Source organism: Myripristis murdjan, chromosome 11, assembly GCF_902150065.1.
Source record: "Myripristis murdjan chromosome 11, fMyrMur1.1, whole genome shotgun sequence".
Lineage (NCBI taxonomy): Eukaryota > Metazoa > Chordata > Actinopteri > Holocentriformes > Holocentridae > Myripristis > Myripristis murdjan.
In genome coordinates this window covers 17,955,952-17,983,096 of record NC_043990.1, presented here as the reverse complement: position 1 = coordinate 17,983,096, position 27,145 = coordinate 17,955,952, and the positions used below count along the sequence as shown (strand labels likewise).

Sequence of the window (27,145 nt, the reverse complement as noted above, 5' to 3'; positions counted from 1 at the left end):
AGACTCCACGCTCCTTCCTAAATCAAAACCAGTTGACAGTACCAGAACTGATGGTTTTCAGTGGATACAGGGATCTGAGAGTGTGTATGTGCATGTGTGTATGTATTTGTGTTTGTGGTTTCAGCATGTGTGTGCGTGCAAGTTGGTGCGTTATGTGTATATATGTGTGTGTGTGTGCGTGTGTGTGAGTTATGTAGGGATTTGGAGCATTGGCAGGAATGGTCATTTCTTATATCTCAGCCATTCCCCTGCGGCTTTAAGAAGATTCAATCTTATATTGCTGGGATATACGTTCACATAGCTGTATTAAATGCATAAAAGAATACATAAAAATCACTTTCACTGTAATCCCAGTTTGTTTTACTGTATTTGAACTATTCTGTAATGGGTGTGTACATGGTTTTCCTTCCGTGTGGGTCCCTACTTTTTACACCATCGCATTTAAATTCAAGATTGGTCTGCTGAATGCGAATCAAAAGGCTGGTACAATTCAAAAGAGGAGAGGCAATACAGTCGTGCCATTACTCACGAGTTGTTTTGTCTTTGTTCATTGCTCAAAAACGCCGCGTTGACTCCTTTCTTTTCATCTTCATGAGGTGAGACAGCTTCACACCGGCAATCATCTGCAGAGCAAGAAATTCTTTTCGCTGAGGGCTCTGTCACAATTTACAAGCTTGTTTCCACATATCATGAAAACAGCATTTTCCCCAATCCTCCAAATCTGAAATTACACTGTAATTTTCCATTACAGTAGAGAGCCTATATATATAGTCAGCAGAGCGCCTGGCATGTAGCTCACAAAAAAAAAGAGTGGTTAAGACTTGGTGCGTGAACTCCATGACATGGACTGGTTAAATATAGGCTGACTGATTTCATATGTTATTTTTCTCTAACTACTGAAATGCTTCCAGCGTTGTCCTCAATAGGGGCAATTTCGCATTGGTGCATGTCCAAAAGAGAGACAGAGAATCTCGAAAATACATTAGAGGTCTGAAAGCTGAAGCGTGTATCCGAGCTCGGCAATTTGGAAGCACATAAATATTGTTCAACATCATGTACAGGATCTTTCACTCTCTCTCTGCCTCCCTCTCTCTGTTTCTTGACTCTGTGGCTTCTGGCATGGGACTCCAGTGGTTAGAGGCAGTCACAAATGTGTCCCGCTTGCTTTTCTCTCGATTTCCCATTTTCTCTATTTTCAGGGCCCTGTTCTCCAACTGGCGCAGGCATGCAGGCTTACATCACAGCCACAAACACACAACCTCGGCCACCCTGCCTAATAATCTGGCTTTCATTCCAAAACACTAGAATCCCATTATGGGCCGGGACCAGAGGTCTAACTGAGCTCGAGCACCTCCCATCTGAGAGCCAGAGGGGTTCAGGCCAGCAGAATTACATGTAAACACAGTGGACTTCCCACCAGCAACATTTCAGTTTAACCTCTGATCATTACCTGATCATATTAGCGGAAGTCATTTAAAGTCACAATATAAGAAAAAATAACATTTTCATCTTGTTCGCTAGTTTTCCATGCCAGAATATTCACATATTTAATAATAAATGGTGATTTAATGCTTTTTAAAGCAAATAAATAAATAAATAATCACCTTTTAGAGCGATCACACCCTTCCCATTCCACTGCCTTTCTCTTCCTAACTGATAATCCGCTAGTTTACACTTTTTTCAACAAGAAAGCAACAGGCTGTCTCACTGTGACTAAAAAATATGCAGAAATTTATATCTCTCGGTTGTATCCTTGCCAAATTACAATTTTGTCAGCACAATTCCTGTGAGGTAATTGGTATATTTGATGATCCTCGTGTCTCTCTGGTTCTCCCCTGACTTTCTTGTTTTCTCCCTCTCTCTTCTCCACCCGTTTCATCTTGCCTTCCACCTCTCTCCTTGATGCCAGTCAACCTCCTCCTCCCCATTTCTGCTTTTGTCTCCCACCCCGCCACGGTAATCACGGTCTAATCCCCTGCGATCAATTCCCCATGAAGATCGTCCACCTCTCATTCAGCGCATTTTTAGAGCACTTTTAGAGAGCAACACTGAATTATTAAAACCAACTGAGAAGATCTGGCTACACTGTAAGTATAACCCTTTTCATATGGTAATGGTAAACAAACAGGGGATCGGGATAATGGCCTATAAACACACACACACACACACACACACACACACACACACACACACAATCCCAACCTCATATTATGGTGTGTGTCTGTGTGTGTGTGTATGTGTGTGTGTACTCTTGATCAACTGGTTACTTGGTCGTTTTTCTGTCATACCAGACAAAAGCCTGGGGCAGTGCACAACTAATGCATTAGTGCCTTTGGCAGCAAGGAACATTTATTGTGTGTGTGTGTGTGTGTGTGTGTGTGTGTGTGTGTGTGTGTGTGTGTGTGTGTGTGTGTGTGCGAGTGTGCATGGGCGTGCGTGATTATGTCTTGTAGCCTTGAGCAATGTGGCACAAGCACAGGCTCTTGTTTCATCCAAACACTGAGCCTGTGGGTGTGGTATCACCAAAACATCGACAAAGCCCGGTCTTCTGAAATTTTGTCACAAGAGGACTAAGTCTTAAAATGCCAATACGTGTTCTGGGTGCAAAACATGAGAGAACTATTTTTTCCTGCCAAAAAGGGATTAGCTCAAGACGACATGACTCGAAAAAGGCAGTAGTTGGTGAGTGAAATAACACAGATGACAGTGTTGAGGTCAGGGTGGTGGACCAGCCGTCAGCTCTTGGCAACACAGTTTCAATTCTCAACTCATGCAATGAAATTTTCTTTTGCAAATGAAGTTCATTAATTTCTAGCAAAAGGTGCTTTTTTCCAATTTAACCATGACTGACACCTTCCCCTAACCTTAACGAAAGGTTTTGTTGCTTTCACCTTAGCCAAAGTTGTTTTGCGTGCTTAACCTTGAACATTAGTTATCCTTTTCAAATGTCAAAAAGCTCAATAAATGAAATTAAATGAAAATATTCAATAATTCTGCTGTATATAATACAATGAAAAATTCACATCATTTTTGTCCACAACATGTTGCCGGTGCTCATTTTAATGACAGTATTGTGTTAAGGGTTGAATGAAGCAGGCAGTAGCAACAGTTTGGCAAGTTGTTGTTAAGAGGCTAAATAACAAAAAGTAGGACAAGGCTAAGTAACACAGAAAGGGGTAACACAGAAAGTGAGTTTGTGTGTGTGTGTGTGTGTGTGTGTGTGTGCATCTGACAACCTATACAATCCTCAAAACATTACTCTCCCTATCAAACACACACCAGGAATACTGTACAGCATCCAACATGTGATTCTCTTCAAAGCACACTTGGCATGCATTCATTTTAGATTGACAACCCCACCATATGGCACTCAGCGCTGCGTGCATGTGTGTGTGTGTGTGTGTGTGTGTGTGTGAATTTATTTGTGTACATGCATGGGTTTATATTGTCTGTGAGTATCTGAGAGAAAACGATATTGTGATAGCGCACCTGTGTGTGTGTCTGTAGATGTGTGTATGTGTGTGTGTGTGTGTGTGTGTGTGTGTGTGTGTGTGTGTGTGTGTGTATGATGTACAGTGCGCCTCTCTGTGCGAGGGACGGTTAAATTCGCAAACATAAAAATTGCAGCTGCGCCATTATACACGATCCCTGCGCAGCTGTGAATTATTATGTGGACAATTTAATACTGCCAAAGAGGAAATAGCAAATTAAGATCCTAGTTTTGCTGCAGTGCCAAAATGTGCGCGCGAGCGGCGTGCACGTGCTGGAGGCTCACGCCGAGAAGACACAGCCCCAAACAAACATGTCCTCCTCTCCTTACAAGTAAATTGATGTGGCGCGTCGCTGCCTACGACCACCCTGAGCACCAGCTTTACACTCCTCAGTCTTCCCTGGGCAGCAGAGGTGCAGACAGACACCCAAGGGTCCAACTCAAATGGTTATGGGGAAGGCGCTTTCCTCTCACTCAGGCATCCTCAGACTAACATCCAGGCAGTAATTTGTCCACTCACAGGGGAGGCATAAAAGCCAGAGCCCCCAAATTCTTTACAGTTATGGAAAAAGTGAAGAAAGAACAAAAAAAAGCAAAATACTTTATCTCCCCTTCTAACTGAAAGTTATTACATTTTCTGAATGGTATGACTTTCTAATGGCTAGCATATGTGAATATGTGCGCACAGAGAGAGAGCAGTAGTTGAGGCTAAGTTAATAGCACAAGCAGAGAGGGGGAACTAGGAACCCTTGGCCTATAAAGGATACTTGTTTCCCTGCCGCACCGAAAACCAGATGTTGATAAAGAGACATGGGGGGCGGGGGGGAAGACAGATGGGCAAGAAATTACCATCACATGGGCCAAACATCTTGAAAAAAGGTTCGGACCTTACAAGGAGAGATGGATTTATGCTCTCTCCTGGATTTTTATTGCTCCGTGAGACTCCGCTATGCTCCCCGCCTACTCGCTATGTTACCACGACTAAAGAGGTTCGCCGCAATCTGGAGTTGTTTAAAACTCTGGCAAGGGCTTGGAATCTTCCAGAAATGGCTTTATCGTGTAGAGAAGACGAACATGTCTTGAGGCCGCGGGAGCCATAAAACTTCAGAGAGCGCCGCGGTGCCGGGTCCGCGTGAGTTCACGTTCACGCCGACCAACTCGATATGAAACACCGCGTCGAGGCGCGGAGCAAGACGGACACCGGTGTGTGCAGACATCCTGTACGTGTGAGGCCAAAAAGATAATTCATATCATATTTCGAAACCTGGACGGTTACCATGGAGACACATCATCTACACTACTCTGAAATGCACAGCTGAGGATGACATGTCCATATGGTGAGAGTACGACAGAGGGGAGGAACAGATGCTTTGATGAAAGGGCTGTCAATTGTGGATCCATAAGAGCAGCTGGGGTCACGAACGCATATCAGATGACGCTACAAGTACCGAGATAGACTGACTGACAGAGAGAGAGAGAGAGAGACTTTTTGGCCTCCACGAGGAAAACAATCCTGAGGTTTTGGATCAACCCTAGCACTGTAATTGATAACAACAATAATAATAAAAAAATGACATTATTATGGTTGGGATGAATGTGCTTGAGAGCAGGTGGGGCAAAAGAATAGAGAAACTATCCAGGAACTTTCCAGATGGAAGGGAAGGAAATAAAATCCATCTAATTCTCCAGTCTGTCTTGATCTCTTTATCTCTTTCGTGCTCTCTCCCTCATGGCCCCTCTATTTCACCTATCATATTTTCTGTCTGCCTCTCCCAGTTTCTGAGTTTGTGTCTGCCTCTAAAACACACACACACACACACACACACACACACACACACACACACACACACACACACACGTACATGTACACGCGCCCACATAAACACACATCTGGGAAAAAGGAGCTCTTGAGATCTTTATCTATTCATCGATACACAGCCAGAGCCTCACACCTAAATCCCCCTGTCCAACTGAATTGCAACATCTTTCTTTACTTAAACACAGTTTTCATTGAGAAAACTAGCCCCTTTTTTTTTTTTACCCCCCTTCAAAAAAAAAAAAAAAAAAAAATCAAATAAGTCTCATTCTTTGGAGCATAATCTTTTTTGGGGAGGTGGAAATGCTGTCAAATATCATTTTTGTGGAGACAGAATGGCCTGTGATTTTGTCCCTGGCGTGGACTATCGACCACGAGCGTACAAACACTTAGCGGGGCAGCTAGCAGCAATTCAGGCTATTGAGGGCTGAACGTGGGTGTGGGGGGCCTGTGGGGGAGCGAAATACTGGGGAAAAGATGCAACAGAAGTTAAACAAAATGGGTCTTTTATTTGGCCCCATTTTGAGAAAATGGACTTGCTCCTTCCATGTCTTTATGTAACCCCCCACTATCTCCCTGAGCTCTCTGCCTCGCTTTCTCTGGTTTGCTTTCACCCCCTCTGGACCAATTTCTGAAATGGCCCTTCCTTGAAATAATTGACACTCAGCGTTTATCACTCGAGACACCTGCTGTCAGTTTGACAACAAGACAATCGGATGGAGCGAGCGACCGTCGTCCCATTGTCCCGTCTCCCTGTTTGTCTGTGACACTAACTGACAACAGCTGGAAGCCCTCGCTCCTACAATACCCATCATGCAAGTCAAATTCAACCGCAAAGAAAGGGCCCTTATTATTTGGCAGCAGTGGTGTGATTTTAACCACGAAGAGAGGAAACAATGATTTTGTTGTGTCTGTTGAGGGTCGGTGCGAGTGGCAGCCCTGTTTGATCTGCTGCAAAAACATCAGTGTGGACTGGAGTCGATCTGGGAGCTCTGCAGTCAACGGTGCTTCATTACAACTTTAATTTAATTATGATTTTATTAGTAAAACAAACCTTATACCTGAGCTGGTGTGCTCCTATAAGGGCTGAACATTTAATCGGGGTATTATCAAAATCACGATACTGGCGAGACCCAATTTTTTTATTTATTTATTTATTTATTTGGCTATAGGTAAAATGTCAAAATCCCAGTATAAATGAGGAACTGTGGTCCTACAGAGATGCCCTGGCCTAGAAATCGTATTTTCCAGATGAAAGCAAACATCTTTGTTTGGTACAGACCTCAGCAAAAATCACATCATCATTTTTTTTTTCTGTGACTATAAAAATTATTCTGAAAAAAAAAAAAAAGAAAATTATCATTCCCACTAAAATCATGAGTCACATCGCACTCCCAATATCTGTCAGAATAATTGCACCATCATTTTGTTGCCACATCCCTCAGCCCAATAGCACCTATTCACTTGAACACGCGCGTATCGACACGCACTTGGATGCAGGATGCGATTAAAACCGCAGATATGCACATTATGCAAACACCCACATGCATGCCCTCCGTTAACAAACACCTACACACATATACACACACACACGCACACTTACCCTCCTGCGCCCCATCCCTCCTTCCCTCTCTCTGTAGCTATAATTGACTGAACACATCAATACGCCGAGTGAAAAAAACAGAGGGTCCACTGTCTGCATCTATTGATCCCCGCATCTCTCTTTCTCTCTCTCCCTGTCTGCTGATCTTAATTACACTTCTTTTTACCAGGCTAGCCGGGGCTCCACTCCGGCGGCTGCCCTTTTCATAAAGTACACCGTCCAGATCCATACATCAAAATTAATGAGAGAGAACGGAGCTGTAAATCAAATATCGGGGGTATCCAGGCTGATAAGCCCGGGTGGTGATCGTAAATTATGTCTTTTTGAGGGAGAGAGGGGGAGACGGCTGGGAAAAGAGGAGAAAGAGAGTTATTTTCATGCGCTCAGGTCAATGTTAACAATGTAGAATTTTTATGGGGGAAGCGTCGTCGGTTTAGGTGATTAAAATCGCCAAAGCACGGCGGAGCGAGCGGAGGAGGGCGTTCTCCCCACCCCCCACCCCGTCTTCCTCTCTCTCTCTCTCTTTCTTTCTCTCTTCATGATGGACTTCCTTTCTCTTTGTCCGTTTCTTTGTCAGTTCATCTGATTTTCTGACTGCTTGTTTGCTTGTTTTTGTCTGTTTGTGCCCATCCCTCCATCCCACACTCTCTCTTTCGCTCGCTTTCTCTCTCACACACACACACACACACACACACACAAAAGGACACACAAAAAAAGACGTTCATAGTCAGGTTTTATGGACTGGTGGCAAAGCACGTCAGTTCATTCTTCAGCAACTGTCCTCTCGTGAACCAAAGAGAAAAAAGGCTCCTAATCACACTTTTTCACAGCTCTAAGTCGCCATCAATCAAGCCTGTGTGTGTGTGTGTGTGTGTGTGTGCATGTGTGTGTGTGTGTATGTGTTGAGGTTTTTTGTTTCCTTCCAACTTCCCAAGCCTCCACTGAATCACAAAACAAAAGCTACTGTATTGAAGATGGTAATAATATCCTTCCAGATGTGCCTACACACTTTTGCTTGTCATATCAACCTTCATGAAAGATGTGCAAGCACACGCACATACATGTACACACACACACACACACACACACACATTTCCCCTACCACTCCTGAATCACTTCCCCCTTCCTCTGTCTAATCTTTAAATGTAAATTGGGTGACAGGAGAAAATCGAGGAGGTGAGCGATAGCGGGTAACATCTTCACTTGGCCATGTTATCGCCGCTCTGCATCGCCAAGAGGCACCTATTCAATATCGTTACCTTCAGCAGAGTGCAGGGCAAAACACACTTTTGTGTACGTGTGTCCTTTTGTATTCATTAGACACACAGACACCTGCATGCACACGTACACACACACACGTACACACACACACGCACACATCCAGTGGCTTATCTTTAGGAATAAGAAAGGGGCTTGTCAGGATGGCACATTGTACGTACGCGTTTGTGTGTGTGTGAGGGGAAGGCAATGTGCATTAGGGCGATTACAATATCAGCCGACTCCAGATGGAGGCAGGAAAATAAACAGTGGCAGAGAGAGAGAGAGAGAGACAGAGAGAGAGAGAGAGAGACAGAGAGAGAGAGAGAGGGAGACAGACATCATGAGGAGTCTAAGATTCTGTATGTGTGTGTGTGTGAGTGTGTAGCAGTCTGCCTGTGCGAGATAGAGTTAGAGAAAGTGAAGTTAATTAGCAACTCAATCCCAGACTATATACAGAAGACTGGGAGAGTGTTGCATGTGTGTGTGTGTGTGTACTGTCCTGTCTCTGTCAGCGTGTGTGTGTGTGTTTCAGCCCCAGGAACACCGAGCTATAGAAGCAGTTAGCCCTCCAGTCAAACAACTGCATTGTTCAGCAATTTACAATAGCTCAAGAACTGCATTTCCCTATTGTTTGCCTTTAAAGGCGCACTGTGCAAAATTGAGGGTTGACTGAAGTAAGGAGCGTTTAGATTCAACTGGAATAAGCGTGAAATTTATCAGTGAGTCAAGCCAACGAAGGCAGGCATGCAGACTCAACGCTCAAATTTCACGCTTATTGCACATCTTTAGTCTGTTGAGTCTAAAGGGTCCTCACTTCAATGCAATTTTACATAGTGCACCTTGACAATATACAAAATAGAGCACCAGCAGGACATCTGTCTGTATAATGAGGAGATTCAAAAAGGAGCTGGTACAGGAAGTTGGATTCGGGCAGATCTAGGAACCATATCTTTAATCACTATCATTTCCCCTGTCTCTCCTAAATAGCTTTAGCAGGAGAACGACCACTGAAGAATTAATAGTCTGTGAACCTTGATGGGTTGTAAGGCACTGCCCTGTTGACTTCTTCTTCTTTTCTTGCCCTATAAGTCTCATGTTATCTGGAGTAAAAACATGAACAAGGCCAGTAAAATCAGTTTGTAGTGTTCAGTGTTGTCTTTGACATTATATAGGTCCCTGTAAAGGCCAACTCACAAGTACAATAAAACAGAGACTTTGTGCTTTCTCTAGAGCTAGTGCACACACACACATACACACACACAAACACACATAAACACACGTGTGCATATACACAGTAACACTTTTAAGCTTCCTTTTGCTCTCTCAGTCACACAAGCAAAAACGTACGCATGCATACACATGCACGCAAACACACACACACACACACACCTGCAAGTCCTTTTATATCATTGGTGCTCTTTCATGGGTGATGAAATTCAATAAGCAGTGAACTGAGGTGTCCTCTCGCTGATAACCATCGATGGGCCTATCGATCGACAAGGGCATGTGTGTGCACGTGTGAATACACACACAATAAAAACACAGAGGCACACACACACACAGATTTCATCTATAATTCACTCTGGGACTTGGCAACAGACGGCTCTGTATAATCAGAGCAGATCTATACATTTTGAACGCTGTATGGTAGAGTGGTTATACTACCCTGTTCTATAGCTGACATTTGCCCGCCCCCAGCAGCACGGGCTCACATCCCACCTCTGCCTTTTTCAAGACTCCCCTTCTTCTCCCAGTTATACAATTCCAAGTACTTCAGCCAGGGGTTCAAATCCAAATTAAAAGAATGATGGATATGCTGTGTTTAACCATGTATTTTTCGTTTTCATTGGCCAATAGTAGAGAAAGGCCAGAAAGGCTGAGGGACAGAGGGATGACATGTGACAAAAGTCCTATAGGCTGGATTTGATGGTGGTACTTGCCTTAGCCGACTATTACTCCAAGTTTTGAAGAAAAAAAAGGCCCAATTAGACTAAATTAAGAAAAATAGTTGACAGCATCTGCATTGGAAATGCATCTGAGTAGGCTGTCCAACTGCTGGGGAAATGGATGGTCAATAAAGTAGAGACCAGCTTGTGTTGGGAGCATCAATTTATGAAAAAGATGAATATCAAGATCCAAAATAACAACACAAACTTGCAAAAAGAGACATCCAGCTGGCTGAACAGTTTCTGTACCTGTCACTTCTTGCAAATAATCAAAGTATAATATTAATCAAGAAGCAGCCGTCGGTATTTGCTATACTGTGATCTTCGGGCTGCTTGGTCTGGTATAATATCATATGATAAAACTGGCTTATTAACAACATTACCATAATGGTGAATGCTGTTTATCTGAGCAATGTAACACTGAGCTGACTCAGTTAAGCAAATGTGCAAATAGAAACAACACAGGAAATGCAAGGTATTCTGGGCACCATACCATTTTACTGATTCATACAATACCAAGGGGTTTGGACTAACAGGCTTATTCTGCAAGGAAACATTTCCATATATGTCGTATGTAGCCAAGAGAAAGTAAAGCCTCACAGCTGATAAGGAAATACACAAGGGAGGCTTCATGATTTATGCAGCATATTAACACTGTTGAGTCATCATCACTTATCAACCATGTTTTATGCTGTATAGCAAACCTGGATCATGTCCAAATGTCTGTGCGTCATCCTTAAAAGAAATGCCTTGTAATTACATCACAGCATTTGAGCCTCAATATGACTCTGTGCTGAAGGGGAAATCGATGCTTTTTATTCCCGGAGTAATAGTAATCCTTTGTTTGAAGCTGTGATCTAAAAGCTATGCTTGGATGCAATACAAACCACTAGAAAGCTGCTTGCCATGGCTAGCATCAAAAAAGCAGTTTGGCTGCGTAAAGGAGCAAATGCAATCAAGGAAACCAAACAGGTGTGTGTGTGTGTGTGTGTAAGCGCAGCAAGTGTGCAATCATTTGTGTCACATCACAGACCGCACACACCCTCAGTTTCAATATCTTTCCCTCAGCCTGCCTGTCAGGTGTACATATGAGTGTGTGTATGTGTGTGTGTCTTTGTGTGTCTGTGTGCGTGTGTGTGAAAGCGAGAATAAAATGGCTGCCATCATTTTTTGCAAGGCCACATTCGTATCTGCTCGCGGCGTTCTGATGCATTTGACCCCGTAGCCTGAGAGCCGGGAGGGGGGCGGGGGAGGAGGAGGGCTGGATGGAGTGAAGGAGAGCGGGAGGGAGGGAGAACAGGTGTGAGGCAGGCTGGTGGCTGGGCAGATGGCCCCTGGAAGTGCTAGCTGATGCTGCAGAGCCAGGAGAGCAGAGAGTTAGCAACTAACACTAATACAAGGCTGTTTAAACAGTGTGTGCGTATGTGTGGAAGTGGACACAGCAACACGCACACACACACTCATACACACACACACACACACACACACACACACATCCACACAATAACCTACTAAAGGCACTTATCATTTACTCTCCCCTCACCACCAGCTTTGTTTATCTTTCATTCTCTCTCTCTCTCTCACACTCGTTATCTCTGTAAACACACACACTCCAGGTAATGGTCTTTTCAGTCAAGTCAGGACTTTAATGGCTGTCTCAATGGTTAGAGAATGGAAAAACAACAGCAAATGACAGAGTAAATCACGGTTGGGGTAACCAGTTCTAAATGTACGATCACTGCAGTGTACCTAATATTTCTGAATTTTCCTTTTGTCAGTTTATATGTGCATTTTATTTCCTGCTGTTGAATATACAACTGCATGCACTGGCGTCCTCTTGCATGCGGGAAGACAGGAAATTCCTAATTCAATATACACTTAATCTTTTCTTTATAATATTGACATAAAAAACATTATGTCCATAAATCATTTTACTCTTTTTACCTGCCGTATCCTGAGATATTAAACCGAGCAAAGGCTACAGCAGCAATTGTTCGCCGTTTTAAAAGGAGTTAACAATCCCCCTTTTAGGTGCATACAAAGCTTTGCATTGGACTATTTGGCATGCGTAAAAATTGTTCAAAGCCCTGTCGGTCTCCAGGAGATTTTTGCTCTCTCTCTAATCCGAGCCGTGAGAACAGTCGGGCATCGGCAGCAGGTTGCGCCCCAGCAGCCTCCCTCCCTAACCCGCATGCCTGCTCTTTTCCCAGCCCGGGGAAAAGATTCCCACTGGAGTAAAATATAGCCCGAACCCTTTAATTTCAACCCTACGCCACACCATTAAAAAGAATCCGTCTTTTCTTTCTTTCTTTTTCTTTCTTTCTTTCTTTTTTTTTTTTTTTTTTTTTCCTTTTTCTCGAGCTTTTTCGGTTATGTGATGATGACAAAGTCGCAGTGGGTGGAGATGCAAACATCACATGGATTTGAGGAGATGCGTTTGACAATTGTGACAGGGCTCGGGAGGATGTTTTCAAATGCAAAGTCTCTCCAAAGGCTTTCCAGGACGCCCGGCCTGGCAGAGCAGAGGGAGAGGAGGAGAGCAGGGGCGGCTCTGCGCCGGAGCCGGGGGCACGGCAAAGTCCCTGCAGTCAACATCATTTGCCAACAAAACTTCCAAACCACAATAACCACTGAACTTCTGTGGACAGAACAATGACACAAACAAAATTTGTAAATATTTGCCAAATTCAATTAACTATTGGAAGCTGTCACCAAATTATTTCTCAAATATTGCTTAGGATAAATGCTCCCCGAATGGGATTTTTTACATATTGCACATTTCACAATATTTGTCTTGATGTTTGCTCTTCACTTACAACACCAAATTTGGACTCGCTAATAGACTCAGGTATGGCGAGAGCCCTGCTTTACTATCTCAGCTACAGGAGAGCATTGTGACAGATCGGATGTAGGGAAAGCGGAGCGGTCAGACTTGAACTGTGAACTAAAGTAGTGTATAGCCCATGTACAACCCTCCCGTGAACTGCTATCTATTTTTGTACTCACAGAAGTTGGTGTTCCCTATGGGCTGTTTGCTTTCTATTTAAATATCCCGAACCAGCAGTCTCACAGAGGCTCGCTGCCCCTTTTTCGGAACAGAAACATGAATCGATGCTTGTTGTTTATTCCTCTAATAGATCGCACAAGGTGTCAGCAGGCACGTCTGGGTCGATATGGTCTAAACGTGCTCTTTTACTTAAATTTCCCTTCCATGGCAGAGATATTATGAGGCGATTAAAAAAAAAACCTACCTCACTTTGCTCTATCTGCCAAGCATGAAAAGAGGATGTCTCGTTTAAAACCATAAGCATTATTGCGCACAGACATGCCTGGCATTAATAGCTTGCACGAAAGAGATTTGTGCTGTCATTTGCCTCGGACAATTTAAAAATATGTACATTTCAATAGCCTATATTTGATGCAGTCAGTTCAATTGTTGACTGTATCTGTTGCATGACTTATATCTGTGACACATGATTCTGGAGCACCACAGGTTCTTAGTCAAAATAAATAAGAGGAAAATAACAACACGAAGTGAAATGATCGAGCTACTGGACCTGCATGTGATTCTGGTTTAAAAGACATTTTACAGATTCTTCTGAATTAGGCGCACCCAAGCCATTGTATCCTTATAAGGGCGCACAATATTGTAGTGACAAACACAGCCAAGACGTAACTGGAACCGAGGTTTCTCTGCATACAGCCAATATTGCAAGAAAGGCGGACAAAGAAAGGCCACTTACACTGAAAAGAGGCAGAAATTCCCACCATGCGGTACGGTGTTGTGAGTGGGCTAAAATAATTTCCAGTCCCTTTGACTCTGTGCAAGGTCCTCTCGATGATCCGCTTATATCGGCAAGACTAAAGCTACTAACTGAGTCCGGTCAATTCTTAAGGCTGCAGGCGGTAGACTTCCAGGAGCACAGAAATGTGGCTCAAACTCCGACAAAAGAAGAAGGGCAGCTCACGGTTTGCAATAAGTAATAAATCACTGGGGCGAATTCTGGACGAGGGAGCTGGGAGTCTTTTAAAAGCGCAGAGGCAGAGAAGGAGCAGGGATGAGATGGAGAGGAGAGGGAGGATGCAGCAGCTAGTGCGCAGGGCACCCGTCTTCTTTTTGTACCCACTCTCGCACGTTCCGCCAGGCTCCTTAAAATGCTGAATCGCTCGTAGCTGTAGAAACCGACTTTTAACAATGAGGGAAATTCACACACGCACCTCGGTCTTGGGTCTCCTTGTTTTCTGCTTCTCCGGTGGCGTTGGGAAGAGGAGTAGCGGCGCTCTGCCTCCAGTCGGCGGTGCGCAGCAGAGCCAGGTGGCGGTGGGCGGGACTGGAGCATTGTGGAGGAGGAGGAGGTGACTGGGCAGCAGCCAGCATCTGTGTGTCCTAAAACAGGTTGGAAAAAGCAGAGGTCAGGTCAAGTCCAGCTGTTTTCTATTATACCAGTGGCTCCCAAACTTTTTCATGTCTGGGACGACCATGATGCCCAAAGGACCCCCATCTGATACTGGACATCACTTGTTCAAGAGTTAGCCTATATCTGTCTTTCACTGAATATGGTGAGTTAACGGTTGGTGCAGTGAAACCTAGGATGAGCCTTTATCCTCCATTTGGATTAACAGTGAGATTAAGTTTATTCCTCATTTTGCTGCGGACCCACTGGAGCCCCCTGAGGGACCCCTAGTGGTCCCTAGGCCCCCTATTTAGGAACCATTGCTGTACAGACAACAGTGGAGTATTATGGACAAAAACCGGTCAGCTGAGTGTGTGACTGCCACCTGAGGAGCTGGTTGGCGCTGGTTGTGGTGTGTGTGTGTGTGTGTGTGTGTGTGTTTGTGTGTGTGTGCATGTGCAAGAGAGGGACTGCATGGTGCATGTCTGCATGTTTGGATCCCTTCTTTCTCTCCCTCCCTCTCTCTCTCTCTCTCGCTCTCTCCCTCTGTGTGTATCTGTGTGTCTCTCTCTCAGGCAGGCTGGCCTGCAGTAACCTAAGGCAAACACTTTCCCCGGACCATCTGGAAGTCATCTCGCCCGCAGAGCCAGGGAAAGCACAGAGCAGAAGCTACGTTTACAACTCGGTGATAACAACCAGTCCACTTGAATTGCATGGTTGAACAAGTCATGCGCCACAGCCTGTTCATAACATCTCATAAAACTTTCTATTCTATTCTATTCTATTCTATTCTATTCTATTCTATTATGGCCCTAACACAAATACACTTGTATAGGCAAAAACACTGCATTTTCACTGACTCTTGTTCACCAGGATAATTCTTTTTTAAAGTTAAAACCTAATTTACTTTCTATACATGAGTAAATGGAGGCATTAGAAACAGTGACTACTGCTGAAAGTCAGTTATTGCATGCTGTTCCTGAAACTGAAGAGACACACAGTCTTGTCTTATGTCATTTATGATGTGTCATGTCATTTGTTATTTTGGCATCATGTTAAATTTTCACAGGGACAGATTTCAACCAAGAATAGTTACAAGACCAATAACTTCCAGTGTAGCTTGAGGAAACACTATATTTAAATCTAATAAAATCACCCCATTTTTTTTTTTAACCATCTTTGATCCATTAAAATGAATCAGTCTTTAAATATATTTTTAATTCAGCTTATTGAGCATTACACTAGCTGCATCATCAAAACTCACGCACTTTGTCATGTATGTAAAACGTTCAGTAAATCATTAGCTTGCCCTCGACGTGGAGCTCATTGTTCCCTCAATGCGCTCTCTGTGGGGAAAAGATGATGCCATTAACAGCAATTGTTTGCAACAGCATCAGTGCGAGTTTCTTTCTTTAAATCTCTCTCTTTCTCTCTCTGTCTCTCTTTCTTTCTTTCAATCTTTCCTTAATTCTCTCTCTTCCTCTCATCTCTCTCTTGTCATCTGAAGTGCTTCGGCGGCGGGTTGCATTGTGTTCTCAAAAGGAAGATGGCTAGATACAGTCTCTGGCAGTCTCACAAGCACAGAACAAGGACTCTCTGCTCTCCTTCCATTTTCCACTCCAGATCCTTTTGTCGATCACCGACAAAAGCAGTGGACCAAGCAAAGAGTGTGAGGGAAGAAATATAGGGACCAAGACAGGGAGGGAGAGGCTGAAACAGAAGAAGAGAGCGAAACAGAATGAGGTAAGGAGAAAGAGAGGAAGAGTGTGGTTAGGTGGTGAGTGTGTATTTCAGTATATAGTGATTCAGAGAGAACATCCTCTGAGCCAGACATGAGAAAGGTCAGGATAAGTGCAGAAGTTGCGTGCCCACTCAAACAGAGCCTCTGCCCGGTCGCAGAGCTCAGGCAGCATGCGAGGACACCGTCACTCCTCGCTACTTTTTGTGTCCCTTAGTTTGTTCCCGCGAACCAACTTCTCTCATGACAATCACAGAGAAACATCTTGACGGCCGGAGGCACAAGGATAGGCGTTGAGGAAACCTGCAAGGGAAAAGAGAATAGGGCAGCGATCTGTGTGTGTGTGTGTGTGTCCTGATAACGGTGTGTGAGAGCAGGAAACACACAGTGCCTGTTTTTGCTGCAAGGGTTCCTGGAAGTCAGCCGCCCAATGTGATCAGCGACATACATACGCACACAAATACACAAACATGTGTGAGCGCGTGCACACACACACACACACACACACACGCACACACACACACAGTCCTACAGTACACACACAGGATACCTCACCTCTAAAAGGGAAAAACATGCTGCGGCTGATACATATGCACACAGACAAGCAGACTTCCTGCATTTTCCCACCTACTGGGCGGCCACCTGTAACACAGACACACACACACACACACACACACACACACACACACACACACACACACACACACACACTATATCCAGGGGGATAAAGACAGAATGAGACGAATATAAGTTGTTCGTTGACAGTAAACAAGTGCCATTTGAGCCCCCGTAATTATCTGGCTTTGGATCAACACAGCCTGAAGCCAGTAGCGCACCATCAGTATCAGCAACGCTGCTGCTAGCTGACCAGGAAAAGACAGAAAAGAATGTACTGTAGCATTGACTGAAAGTGATTGTTCAGTCTCTGATCCAAATGATAGATTTGATTACAATAAACAGGCCTTTTAAGTTGTCTCTTAAAACCAACATTTTCCATATGGCTTTTTCTTAATTATCTTATCTGGTACTTAATTTAGTTTTTTTTTTTGTTTTTTTTTTTGCATGTGTGTTACTTTATCTATTGTTTAATTAATTAATTTATTATATATATATTTTTTATTTTATTTGTTGATTGACTGTGATTCCTTATTGGCCTGCATCTGCTTGCTTTCATTATGTCCCTGGTTTGTGAAGCACTTTGGAACTGTAGTTTTGAAAGGTGCTATATAAATAAAGTTATTATTATTATTATTACTACTACTATATTAATGTAGAGTGGAACTTGAGGCCACAAATGCTAAAAAAAAAAAAAAAAAAAAAAAAAAAAGGTCTCACATTATTGCCTGTCCAGTTTAAGACGCTTTATATCTTTCACATTTTGTAGCTAAATTATGTTTGGGTTATGATTTCAGCAATAATGCCTAAAAATGTAAAAAGTCTTTTTTACAGTATTGAGAAGAGGTATTTGGATTGAGACAAAGGTGGAAAGTTGTTACAGTATTGTGGGATGTAAGGCTGAGCTTTCTTTTGAAACAATACATCTTACAAAACAATCCAGTTCCCTCTGTGACTGAATGAAAGACATATCTGCAACAGCAACTATATTCAAGTGCACACATAGAGATATTTCGCTGATAAATGGTGCACAGCAAAATTCCTTGGCAGGCTGAATCTTAAAGGAGGATGGATTAACAAGAGAGAAATGGGTGTACAACCAAGTAAATTCAAGTTAAGAGTCACTTTTGAGTTGTCCTCAAGTAAATCTGCACAGACTGAATACTTAATAGTGAGAGAAAAAGAATTAACAAAAGTAGCACTGATGGAGAGAGATGTGCAAGAGTGTCAGGGGAAAAAATGTTGCCTCTGACTGAATGCCCTCACAAGGTTAATTGGTTAAAATGTGTATTTTGTGAAAGATTCCGGGGTTTTGTTAACTTTCCCAGATTTAATATCTAAAATGTTCTACATTTTTTTTATTCAACTTGAGATAGAGCTGCCACATGAACGTGTTCCTTGACTTTTCCATTATCAGCAGCCAGTTTTGACATTGAATTTAGTTTGCACACACACACACACACACACACACACACACACACACAGACACACACACACACACAATACTGAACTCACTCAAATACAAATTTTAATTTTACATCAAATATTTAAATGTTTTATGCAAAAGATTACACCGTTTCCTTTAACTATAACTGAACTTTGAAAAGGAGAAGCAAATTAAAATCCCAAACCTACTTCTGAAGAGAGACAGAAAGGGACTGTGGGAAGGAGAAACAGAGAAAGAGCTGCATGATGGGAAAGCAGCTGCAGTGCAGCATCTTGTGCAGGTACAGTGTCTGGTGAGGGATCTTGCCGGCTCACTGGGGTATTATGGAATTCAACCCACCGTCTGGCTCTTACCAAAGCACAAGAACTAAGTGGGCGCAAACTGACAACCTTGCCTACTTCCACGAAAATGCAAATCACTGTCTCCGACTTTTCTAGAATGCTGCTTAATTCTCTCGGCAGCACTGAAACATACAATTAAGTTTCAAAATCCATTGCAGACATGATGCCTTATGGTGTCATTGTCAGTATGGTAGGTGATAAGACAAATTCCATGTCTAATGAACAAACATGTAGACTCTCGTCTCAGGGAAAATACTATTAAAAAAACAATACCTAGGGTGTAGAAAATGTTCCCTTTGTGCCAATAAAAAGAAGAAAAAAGATGAGAGAGACAGGGATATCCCCACTGTATTGTTTTAGGGTACATGAAGCCCCAACATGTCAGAAACGTCTCTCGTTGCTCCTGTGCTATAGGGCCTGGGGGGTATCCCACAAGCCTTTGGGGTAGTGCAGTTTGCCATGTATGTTTGATGTGCACATGTGAAAAACACATCTCCCTGCTTGCCACCCCACCCCCCCTCTCCTCCTACCCCCCCTCTTCCCCCTCTCATCACTCCTGTGTTCCCTCTGGTTGTGGAAAGAAAAAAGAGAAGTTGACAGACAAGAGGAAGGCAGAGAAGATGCAAGAAAATGTTCCGTTGCATTGCTTGTCAGTCACTGAGACAGAGAGTCTGTTTTTTTGAAGTCAGCAGCACCTCTGAAAGTTGAGCCCTGATTTTACACGGGGGGGATGAGGGAGTGAATTAATTTGGCAAGACGGGACCATGTTTTAACAACTGGAAGTGTACTCAGTCAATGAGACCTTAAAACATACGTACCACAGGAGGTTTGTTTTTTCATCGGCGTGGACAAATTCAGAAGCCAGATATATGTATCCGTTGGACTGCATACACATTAACCGTCTAGCACACACACACAGACACACACGCGCACATGGGCATGCACTGCGCATACACACAGATGCAGACAAATGTTCAAAATATCTAAGCTTCCACTACACCTATGCTTTTCGTCCACTTAGAAATGACTCACTTATGAAAAAGCAATAAGGATGTTTTCTTTACTCTGAAGGTTTTGCCCTTTGTAATTCCCACCTTCCCGCTCCCTTTCAACAGCACCGCTAATCCCTTTATTATAATGTCACTTGATGAATCACTCACTAAGCCTCTTGATGTCAGCAAAAGGACAAATTGACAGTGGATTTCTATTGATGATAACTGCTCATTGGCGAAGAAAGTAATTAACCACCTCGCGTTACTCCTTTGTTTCAGAAAACAGTACCGCGCTCTTGACGCAGTGCTGTCAACGCAGCCACATATTGAACCTTTGCTTGTTGTAGATGTAGAAGCAATATGGGAAAAACGTATATGCACTAACATTTATCATGATTGTCATAGCAATGACCAAAGAAAAATCATTTTTACTTTCATGGTGATTAAAGCGCTCTATTTTTGCTTGATGATCCTATGAGCTGAATAATATATCTTTGTGCCGTGTGTATATTAGACAGTAGATTAAAATAATGCCACGAGTCAGAGATACATGCAAATGGGAATATATTCCACATAAACTAAGTACTTCAGTGTCTTGGTATTTTGGTTACAGGGCTTCTGAGATTCACATTGTTGAGACATTACTGCCTTGTTTAGCTCCGGGTGGATAAAATGTCAGAGTGTCATGAATGTTGCTCTTCATATGCTTTCTAACCACAAAGGACTTCATCCAAGAGAGCCTCATATGTTGGAGTCATCATCCTCTATGTCCAGGTATCGAGAGAATACCCACGCCTCAGGTATTGAATTTACAATGTCGCCACCGCATGTTAGAATCAGGTTTTGGATTCTTTTGGTTGGAGTGAGAGAAGCAAAAATACAGACGTGAGAGGAAAACAACTGGCGGAGAGGGGGCAACGGGCAGAGAGAGGAAGAGGGATGATACTGGAAAGTGACTGAAGGAGGAGAAAAGAGAGAAGAGGAGATGAGGGATGCAGGGGGATGGGGGAGAGTCAGAGTGTGTATACATGTGCCATGAATAGTGAGGAAGAGTGTGTATGTCTTTGTGTAGCTGGTGTGCTCGCATATACCCATGCTTGTATGTTTATGTGGTTGTGAACCATTTCATCTACACGTGTGTTTAATAGCTGCCAAAGGTTGCTGTGATTGGCGACGATGCTCCTGGCCCCATCCATCATCATCACCCACCCCGCTATACCTCGCTCCCAGACCCGACTTCCCAACTTCCCCCAAATCATTGGCCAGATGGCCCTTGCCGACGCTCGCTCGCTTTACACACCTGATATGAAGCTATCCGTCATCTGATAACGACCGAGCTTTGGCGGTCCCCCAGCTGGGGCCTCTGCTGCAACACTGGGCACTGGCGGGTATCAGGGATGGGTTGTGGCGGGGCGATGCACAGCCTGACTGCCCCGCTGATGGACTGGCGCCAGGTAGTGTGGCAGGAGAGGGGCTGAGGGGGGTTGGGGGGGGTTCCCCTAATAGGATTCACAGTCCTTCAGTGGACCCTGGAACAGGTGGAAGCAGAGAGAGACAGAGGAGAAAAAGCGAGGTAGAGGAACACACAAAAGAGAGAGAGCAGAAATGAAACGAGGTGAAATGGAGGAAAAAACACTGCCAACAAAGAAGAAGAGTAGACTGTGTAGAAAGATGACCACAAAACACAAAAAGGTTTTGTGGTCCCACATAAAAACTGTGGGAGAGAATGACCCTGCATATGTTTGAATGTGGGATTGAAACTAATATCTCTTTGTGACCAAAAAAAAAGTCAAATGTTCAGGTCAAAAGTTCCTGGATCTTGGTCTTGGGGGTCTTGGAGGGCAAAACAAGGGCCCTAATCCCTTGTGTTTTTGCATTTCCACCACACCCTGAGAACAACAAACTTAATGCAAATAAGGAGGAGGTGCCTAGTCATTCTGCATGTGACTGACGAAAGCAAAACATCGCCGTTTCATTTGGTTTTGAAGAAGCGACATTTGGAGGTCGAAAATGAGTGTGAAGACGCCAGAAAAGCTAGAGCTGAAAAAAAGAAACTGCATTTATGCAAAGTAATGGAGATCAACTGTGACATCACAAACTGTCACAAACAGAGACAAACTGGTATGTTTTTCTAAGAATAAAATGATCTTTAAATAATTTGTGTTTGCACTTGATGCACTGTTTTTAAAAATGGCTGAGGTGATACTTTCACTGCACCACATGTTTAACCAATCAGGGATGTCCAGAGCTAAAACTCCCCACTAACGGCCCCCAGGAGCTCTGCAAGTTCTACCTCAGTTACAGGGACTGTGTTGGGGATCGGGAGCTCGGCCCCCAAGGGAAAAAGAGGGACTGGGGGCGCCCCAGTGGCTCACCAGGTAGCGCGCATTTACCATATCATTGAGGCTAAGTCTCAGCCACAATGGCCTCAGCTTGATTCCGGCCTGGGCATTTCTGCTCTAATAAAGAAGTAATGCTCAAAAATAATCTTGAAAAATAAAATAAGATAAAAGAGGAACCGGCTGTTCTGGTGAAAACAGGTATAAAGGTTCCTCATTCCTCTAAAAGGTCTCAGGGACAGTCTCTGCAATGGAGACAGGTATAAGTTGGGTGAGCACGAAAGCAGACAGAATGAGGAAGGGGGCATGGGAATGTTTGTCACCACTTCACCTGAATTATAATGATGAAAAACTTGGCACATTTTTTTTTATTTCCCTGTAAAACATGGCAAGACTCTATGCAGCATGATATGCCAACTGATGTGGCAAAGATATTTGACTTTGACTTGCTAAAATGATACCAATTTATTTTAGAATTTAGTGCAGACATTGGTATGCAGTGCATTCTACTATAAAAAAAAAATACTTTTTAAACAGTTAGATACAGTACTGTACTTGTTAACAATGTCTTGGTATTAGAGTGATTGACAAGAGAAAAATGCCTTAATGGCTTATGTTGAGCCTAATGTAGCAGTCTTTCCGACCTTACACATGCCAGTGCACAGCAAGGGAGGCTGGCAGCACAAATGCGGTATACACAAGCTCAGACACACACACACACACTCGCACAGGCATACATATGCACAAGCATGTGTGCACACACTCACACTCACACACACACACAACCACACACTCACAGACCAGCGGTTCTCATTAGTGAAGTCAGTGTGCTCTAGGCAGGCAAGGCCCCTGCAGCAGTCTTTGGGAGTCAGAGGAGCCATTTGTCAGTGGAAAACAATTAGCGGGGAATGATCCGTTCCATTGGTTTTAATGAGTACAGCCGGGTCACTCTGCTCACAGCAGCAACACGCAAAAGGTCATCAAAGGCTGAGAGCGACACACACCCGAACCACACTCATAGGCACACACATGCGTTAGCCAGATACACACAAACTCCTCTCTTTTTTCACTCTAGGGGGGGTCTGTCAAACTGTAATTGCTTCCGCTGCGAGACATACACTCACACCAACATACAGTCTCTCTCTCACACACACACACACACACACGCACACACGATACACCAGCACACTGACAAACGGATACACCCAGCCAGCAAACCCCACATCAATTTCTTTCAAGCAATCTCCCTCCATATCAATGTGACCACTGAAAAGTCATCATGGCATGTGGCGTCATTGTAATCATGATAGTATTGTGCATATATGTGACCTTGGACAGTATGTGTGGCATAATGATTTATGAAATGCATACAGATTGTAAGTGTGGATGGTTAGCTGCAAAGTGGTAGCTATAGTAACACATGGAAGAGCCATATATCTTTACTTTCCATTACAAAGGACAATAATAGCATATGGCAATAGCATATCACACTGATTTGAATGCATGGATGTATATTATTTAACCAGAGGATAAAAGATACAGGGCACACCAATCTGTACAGCATCTCACATATAAATCTTTTGGTTTGTCCGAGGGAGCTTATCTTACATAGAGTGTATAGCATGACAGACTCAACACTTTATCTGTTTTTAATGGGATATTAATGTTTGTTTTTTTTTAAACAATTGAAGATTGTAAAATCCTGTGTACTTAAAAAATATATTCCACTGTGTACATACTTTTCAACAAATTGTTTTGAAGAGAAAAAAAACACAAAGCTCAAAACATAAGATTTAACATCCTCCAACATGGACACACATGCATACATTGTCCATTTAGTTGGAGTGCTAGATGGCCAGAGACCCATTTAGAGACAAGTTTTGTTTAATGTAGCCATCAGAAGTGTATTAATTTTACATGAAGTGCATTATTTAGCTTACATATTAGGTCTAGACTCACTAATTGCTCTGATGCAGTGACCTTCAACTCTCTGCCCACTCTAAAAACATGAAAAGACCATTCTAACTCATTCTGCTCTCTCTCTTCCCACTATTTTCCCACTCAATAAAAAACACTCAAACGTCCATTTTACTTTTCTGCTTCCATCTACTTCCATCTACACACAGATCTAAACGTTTGTGTGTCCGTGGATGTGTGTGTGTGTTTGCAAGTATGCACATATATGTATATATATATTTATATATACATATATATATATATATATATATATATATATATATATATATATATATATATATATATATATATATATATATATATATATATTAAAAGGAAGCTGAAGTGTAACAAAGACTGCTATTTCCTTTAATAGATGATCTAAATGTGAGGTCCCCTGCTCCGTCCCCTCGGCCATCCATTATATAAACCAATCACATTTGCTCTGTAATGGCACTTCAGACACACTGGGGACATGCAAAGTGTTGAAGAGTTATATATCACATAATGGTGCTCCCACTCTGAGCTTGAAAATAGCCTTATTTTGAAGAAAGAGAAGGAGAGAGGGAGAGAGACAGAGAGACAGATGTAGGGGAAGAGGAAGAGAGACCATTGATGGAAACACACGGGGTGGTTCATGTGTCGTGAGCACAGAAAGGGTTATCCAACTAATATCACTTCATTGCCTTCAACGGCCACATTATGTGATCAGGAGAGACCCCACCTGGTGGCACTCCAACCCCCGACAACCCTCCACCTCACATCCAGACCAGCTGACAAGGCTTTACAATGGCTAGTAAACACCATGATAGGTAATAGGGGTGGTGGTGGGAGCATGCTGTGACCGCCTACAGCACTGGGTTATGTGCACGAATGTGTGCTAGGATGTGTGCTGGTAGTTTCGATGGTATGCGTCAGCAACTGGATGCATTTGCATGTTCTGATGATGATGATGATGCATGTTCTGGATGAGGAAGACTACCGCTCTTGGCCCGAACATCGACGCTTACTCTCTCTCCCCAGTTTTTTTCTGTCAGTATCTTCTCTGCTGGGGAATGAAGCAGAAAAGCTCCCTTCTTGAACTTCTTGAAGGAGAAAACGTTGAGGCAAACTCTTGATATGTCATGGCTGCACAATTAATATGAATAAGACTGGCCGTGGTAGTACAAACTACCTCTGTAGGGTTATCCAAGAAAAATGTTGTGTGGTGGTCAAAGCATTTTGACTTTAATTTTGTCTGTCATTATGAACATGCGGCCACGTCACTCAGTTTTCTGTTGTAATTGACTCCAGGTAATCTTCAGCTTGACTCACTGGATGCTGAATATCAAGTAGATGAATCAGATGAAAGCATTGTGGCTTTTGTTCCAACACTCCTCGCTCTGAGCCAACAGTGTTCAGTAAGTGTGGACAGGTTGATTTAGGACGTGATTCTCCTTTAATGAAGACACTGTTGCTTGCTTTGTCGCCAGTGGTAAAGCACTGAGTGTTGCCATCTCATTCTCTCTCTCTTTCCCTTTTGCTATTTCTCTCCCTGTTTCTTGCTCACATACATACACTTGCAAAGTGCATCAGCGAGTGAAAAGATGTGTCACGGCAATCGGAACAATGTAATTAGAAGCGTGAGAGAGGTGGAAAGTGCTTTATGGTAATAATACAGCGCAGTAATTAAGGGGAAACATCATGACCCCAGTGCCCACGGCGCTTTTAAAAAGAGTCATTTATGCCCAAGATTACACAGTGATTGTCAAATCAATGGAGGAGAGAGGGCCAAAGAATGTGGGAAATGAACCTGGCTTGACGGGGTGCATCACTGATGAGGCAGGCTCAATATATGCATGAATTTGAATCATTGTGACCTGCAGATTAGTGAGTGCACATACATGTTTATATGTTATAGCCAACATGTAGCCACCGTAATCCCATTTTTAACATTGCTACAGTGCTGTTGAGCTATTGTTTGACTTAAGAGGAAACCTCAGATGGAACGGATATATCCTTTCCTTGTGAGGTAGCTGGGTTTGCAGGATAACGGTCACAATCACGATCACATGCAAATCCATCTTGCCAAGCTTCAAGTGATGCGCTTGTGGCGCCGACCCACAACGGTTTGGGCCAAACCGTCCGACTAGAGCAACAATGGCAACTACTTGAGTTTAGTGTACATGCTGCTATAGTTATATCAGAACTGGAGAGTATTTCTTCATTGAATATTCATTAGCTGCGGTTAAATGGGTGATATTTGACGATATTTTAATTCAATTGAAATCATCCTGATTAAAAATTCCAGTTTAGCTGTTTACATGGACACTAAATGATGTGATCTGATAAGATGTGTGTTTACATGCCACAAAGCATTTAGTCAGAATATAACTTTTTGGACATGCGCAAAGTGGTTCCATCTGCTGGGGAGTGTCCAAACTGATGGAAATATAAATGTAATATAGGTGAGTCATGTTCGCTAATGGTCTCTCTCTCATAAGGTCGTCCATAAAACTGTAAAAATGAAAACCGGCTGGGTTAGAACCACTTTTTGTCATTTTAACTTTAGCTTTGCAATACGCAGCCTTCAAACTTCGCCAGTGGTTTCCAGTTTGGTTGATGGTTCGGTGGATTCTGGCTTCGTTCATCTTTTCAAACACTTGCTTAATCAACTCATGGTTTCAAGCTTCTTGACCATGAATTCAACATTCAACAATCCTTTAAACATTTGATCTCTACAACAAAAAAGTTGTATCAGCATGTAGGCCTAACATGCACAGTGAGAATATATTTAGCCCAATCCAACAGAAGCAATCAGATTAAGAGTTTACATGGTTATTAGGCACTAATATTTTACATGGTTACATGAGGCATTTTTGTTCTGCTTGGGTTATTATTCCGATTATTAGCAGAATATTAGGGTCCATGCAAATGAAGCCATTGAATTAACAGGCAGCCACACTGCCTTGTTTCCACGCTGTCAAAGTTCCTCAGACTGTATCTTGCTGTTGTTTCCTCGTCATCACTCTCCTACATCATATTTGTTGATCTAATACGTTGAAGCCTGTGATGGACAGTGATATACAGATGGTTCATCAAATCACCTGCTGAGTTTTGTTTTGTTTTTTTTGTTTGTTTTTTTAAAGTGCCTACTCTTTTCTAAACATTTTCCAGCAATGACTTCTCTGACAGTTCTGAATGACAAACCATCTGGCGGGTCAGGTCG

General features: G+C 43.0%; 1 protein-coding gene across 1 annotated transcript in view; it reads right to left on the bottom strand.

Moving 5' to 3' along the window:
• The window catches only part of runx1t1 (RUNX1 partner transcriptional co-repressor 1), a 66,198-nt gene extending 51,820 nt beyond the window's left edge, over window positions 1-14,378 (bottom strand). The window contains exon 1 of the mRNA XM_030064290.1: window positions 13,859-14,378. Coding sequence (XP_029920150.1) covers window positions 13,859-13,886 — 28 coding nt within the window. The 5' untranslated portion in view covers window positions 13,887-14,378. The remainder of the gene's footprint in view (window positions 1-13,858) is intronic.
• Window positions 14,379-27,145: the final 12,767 nt, after the last annotated feature.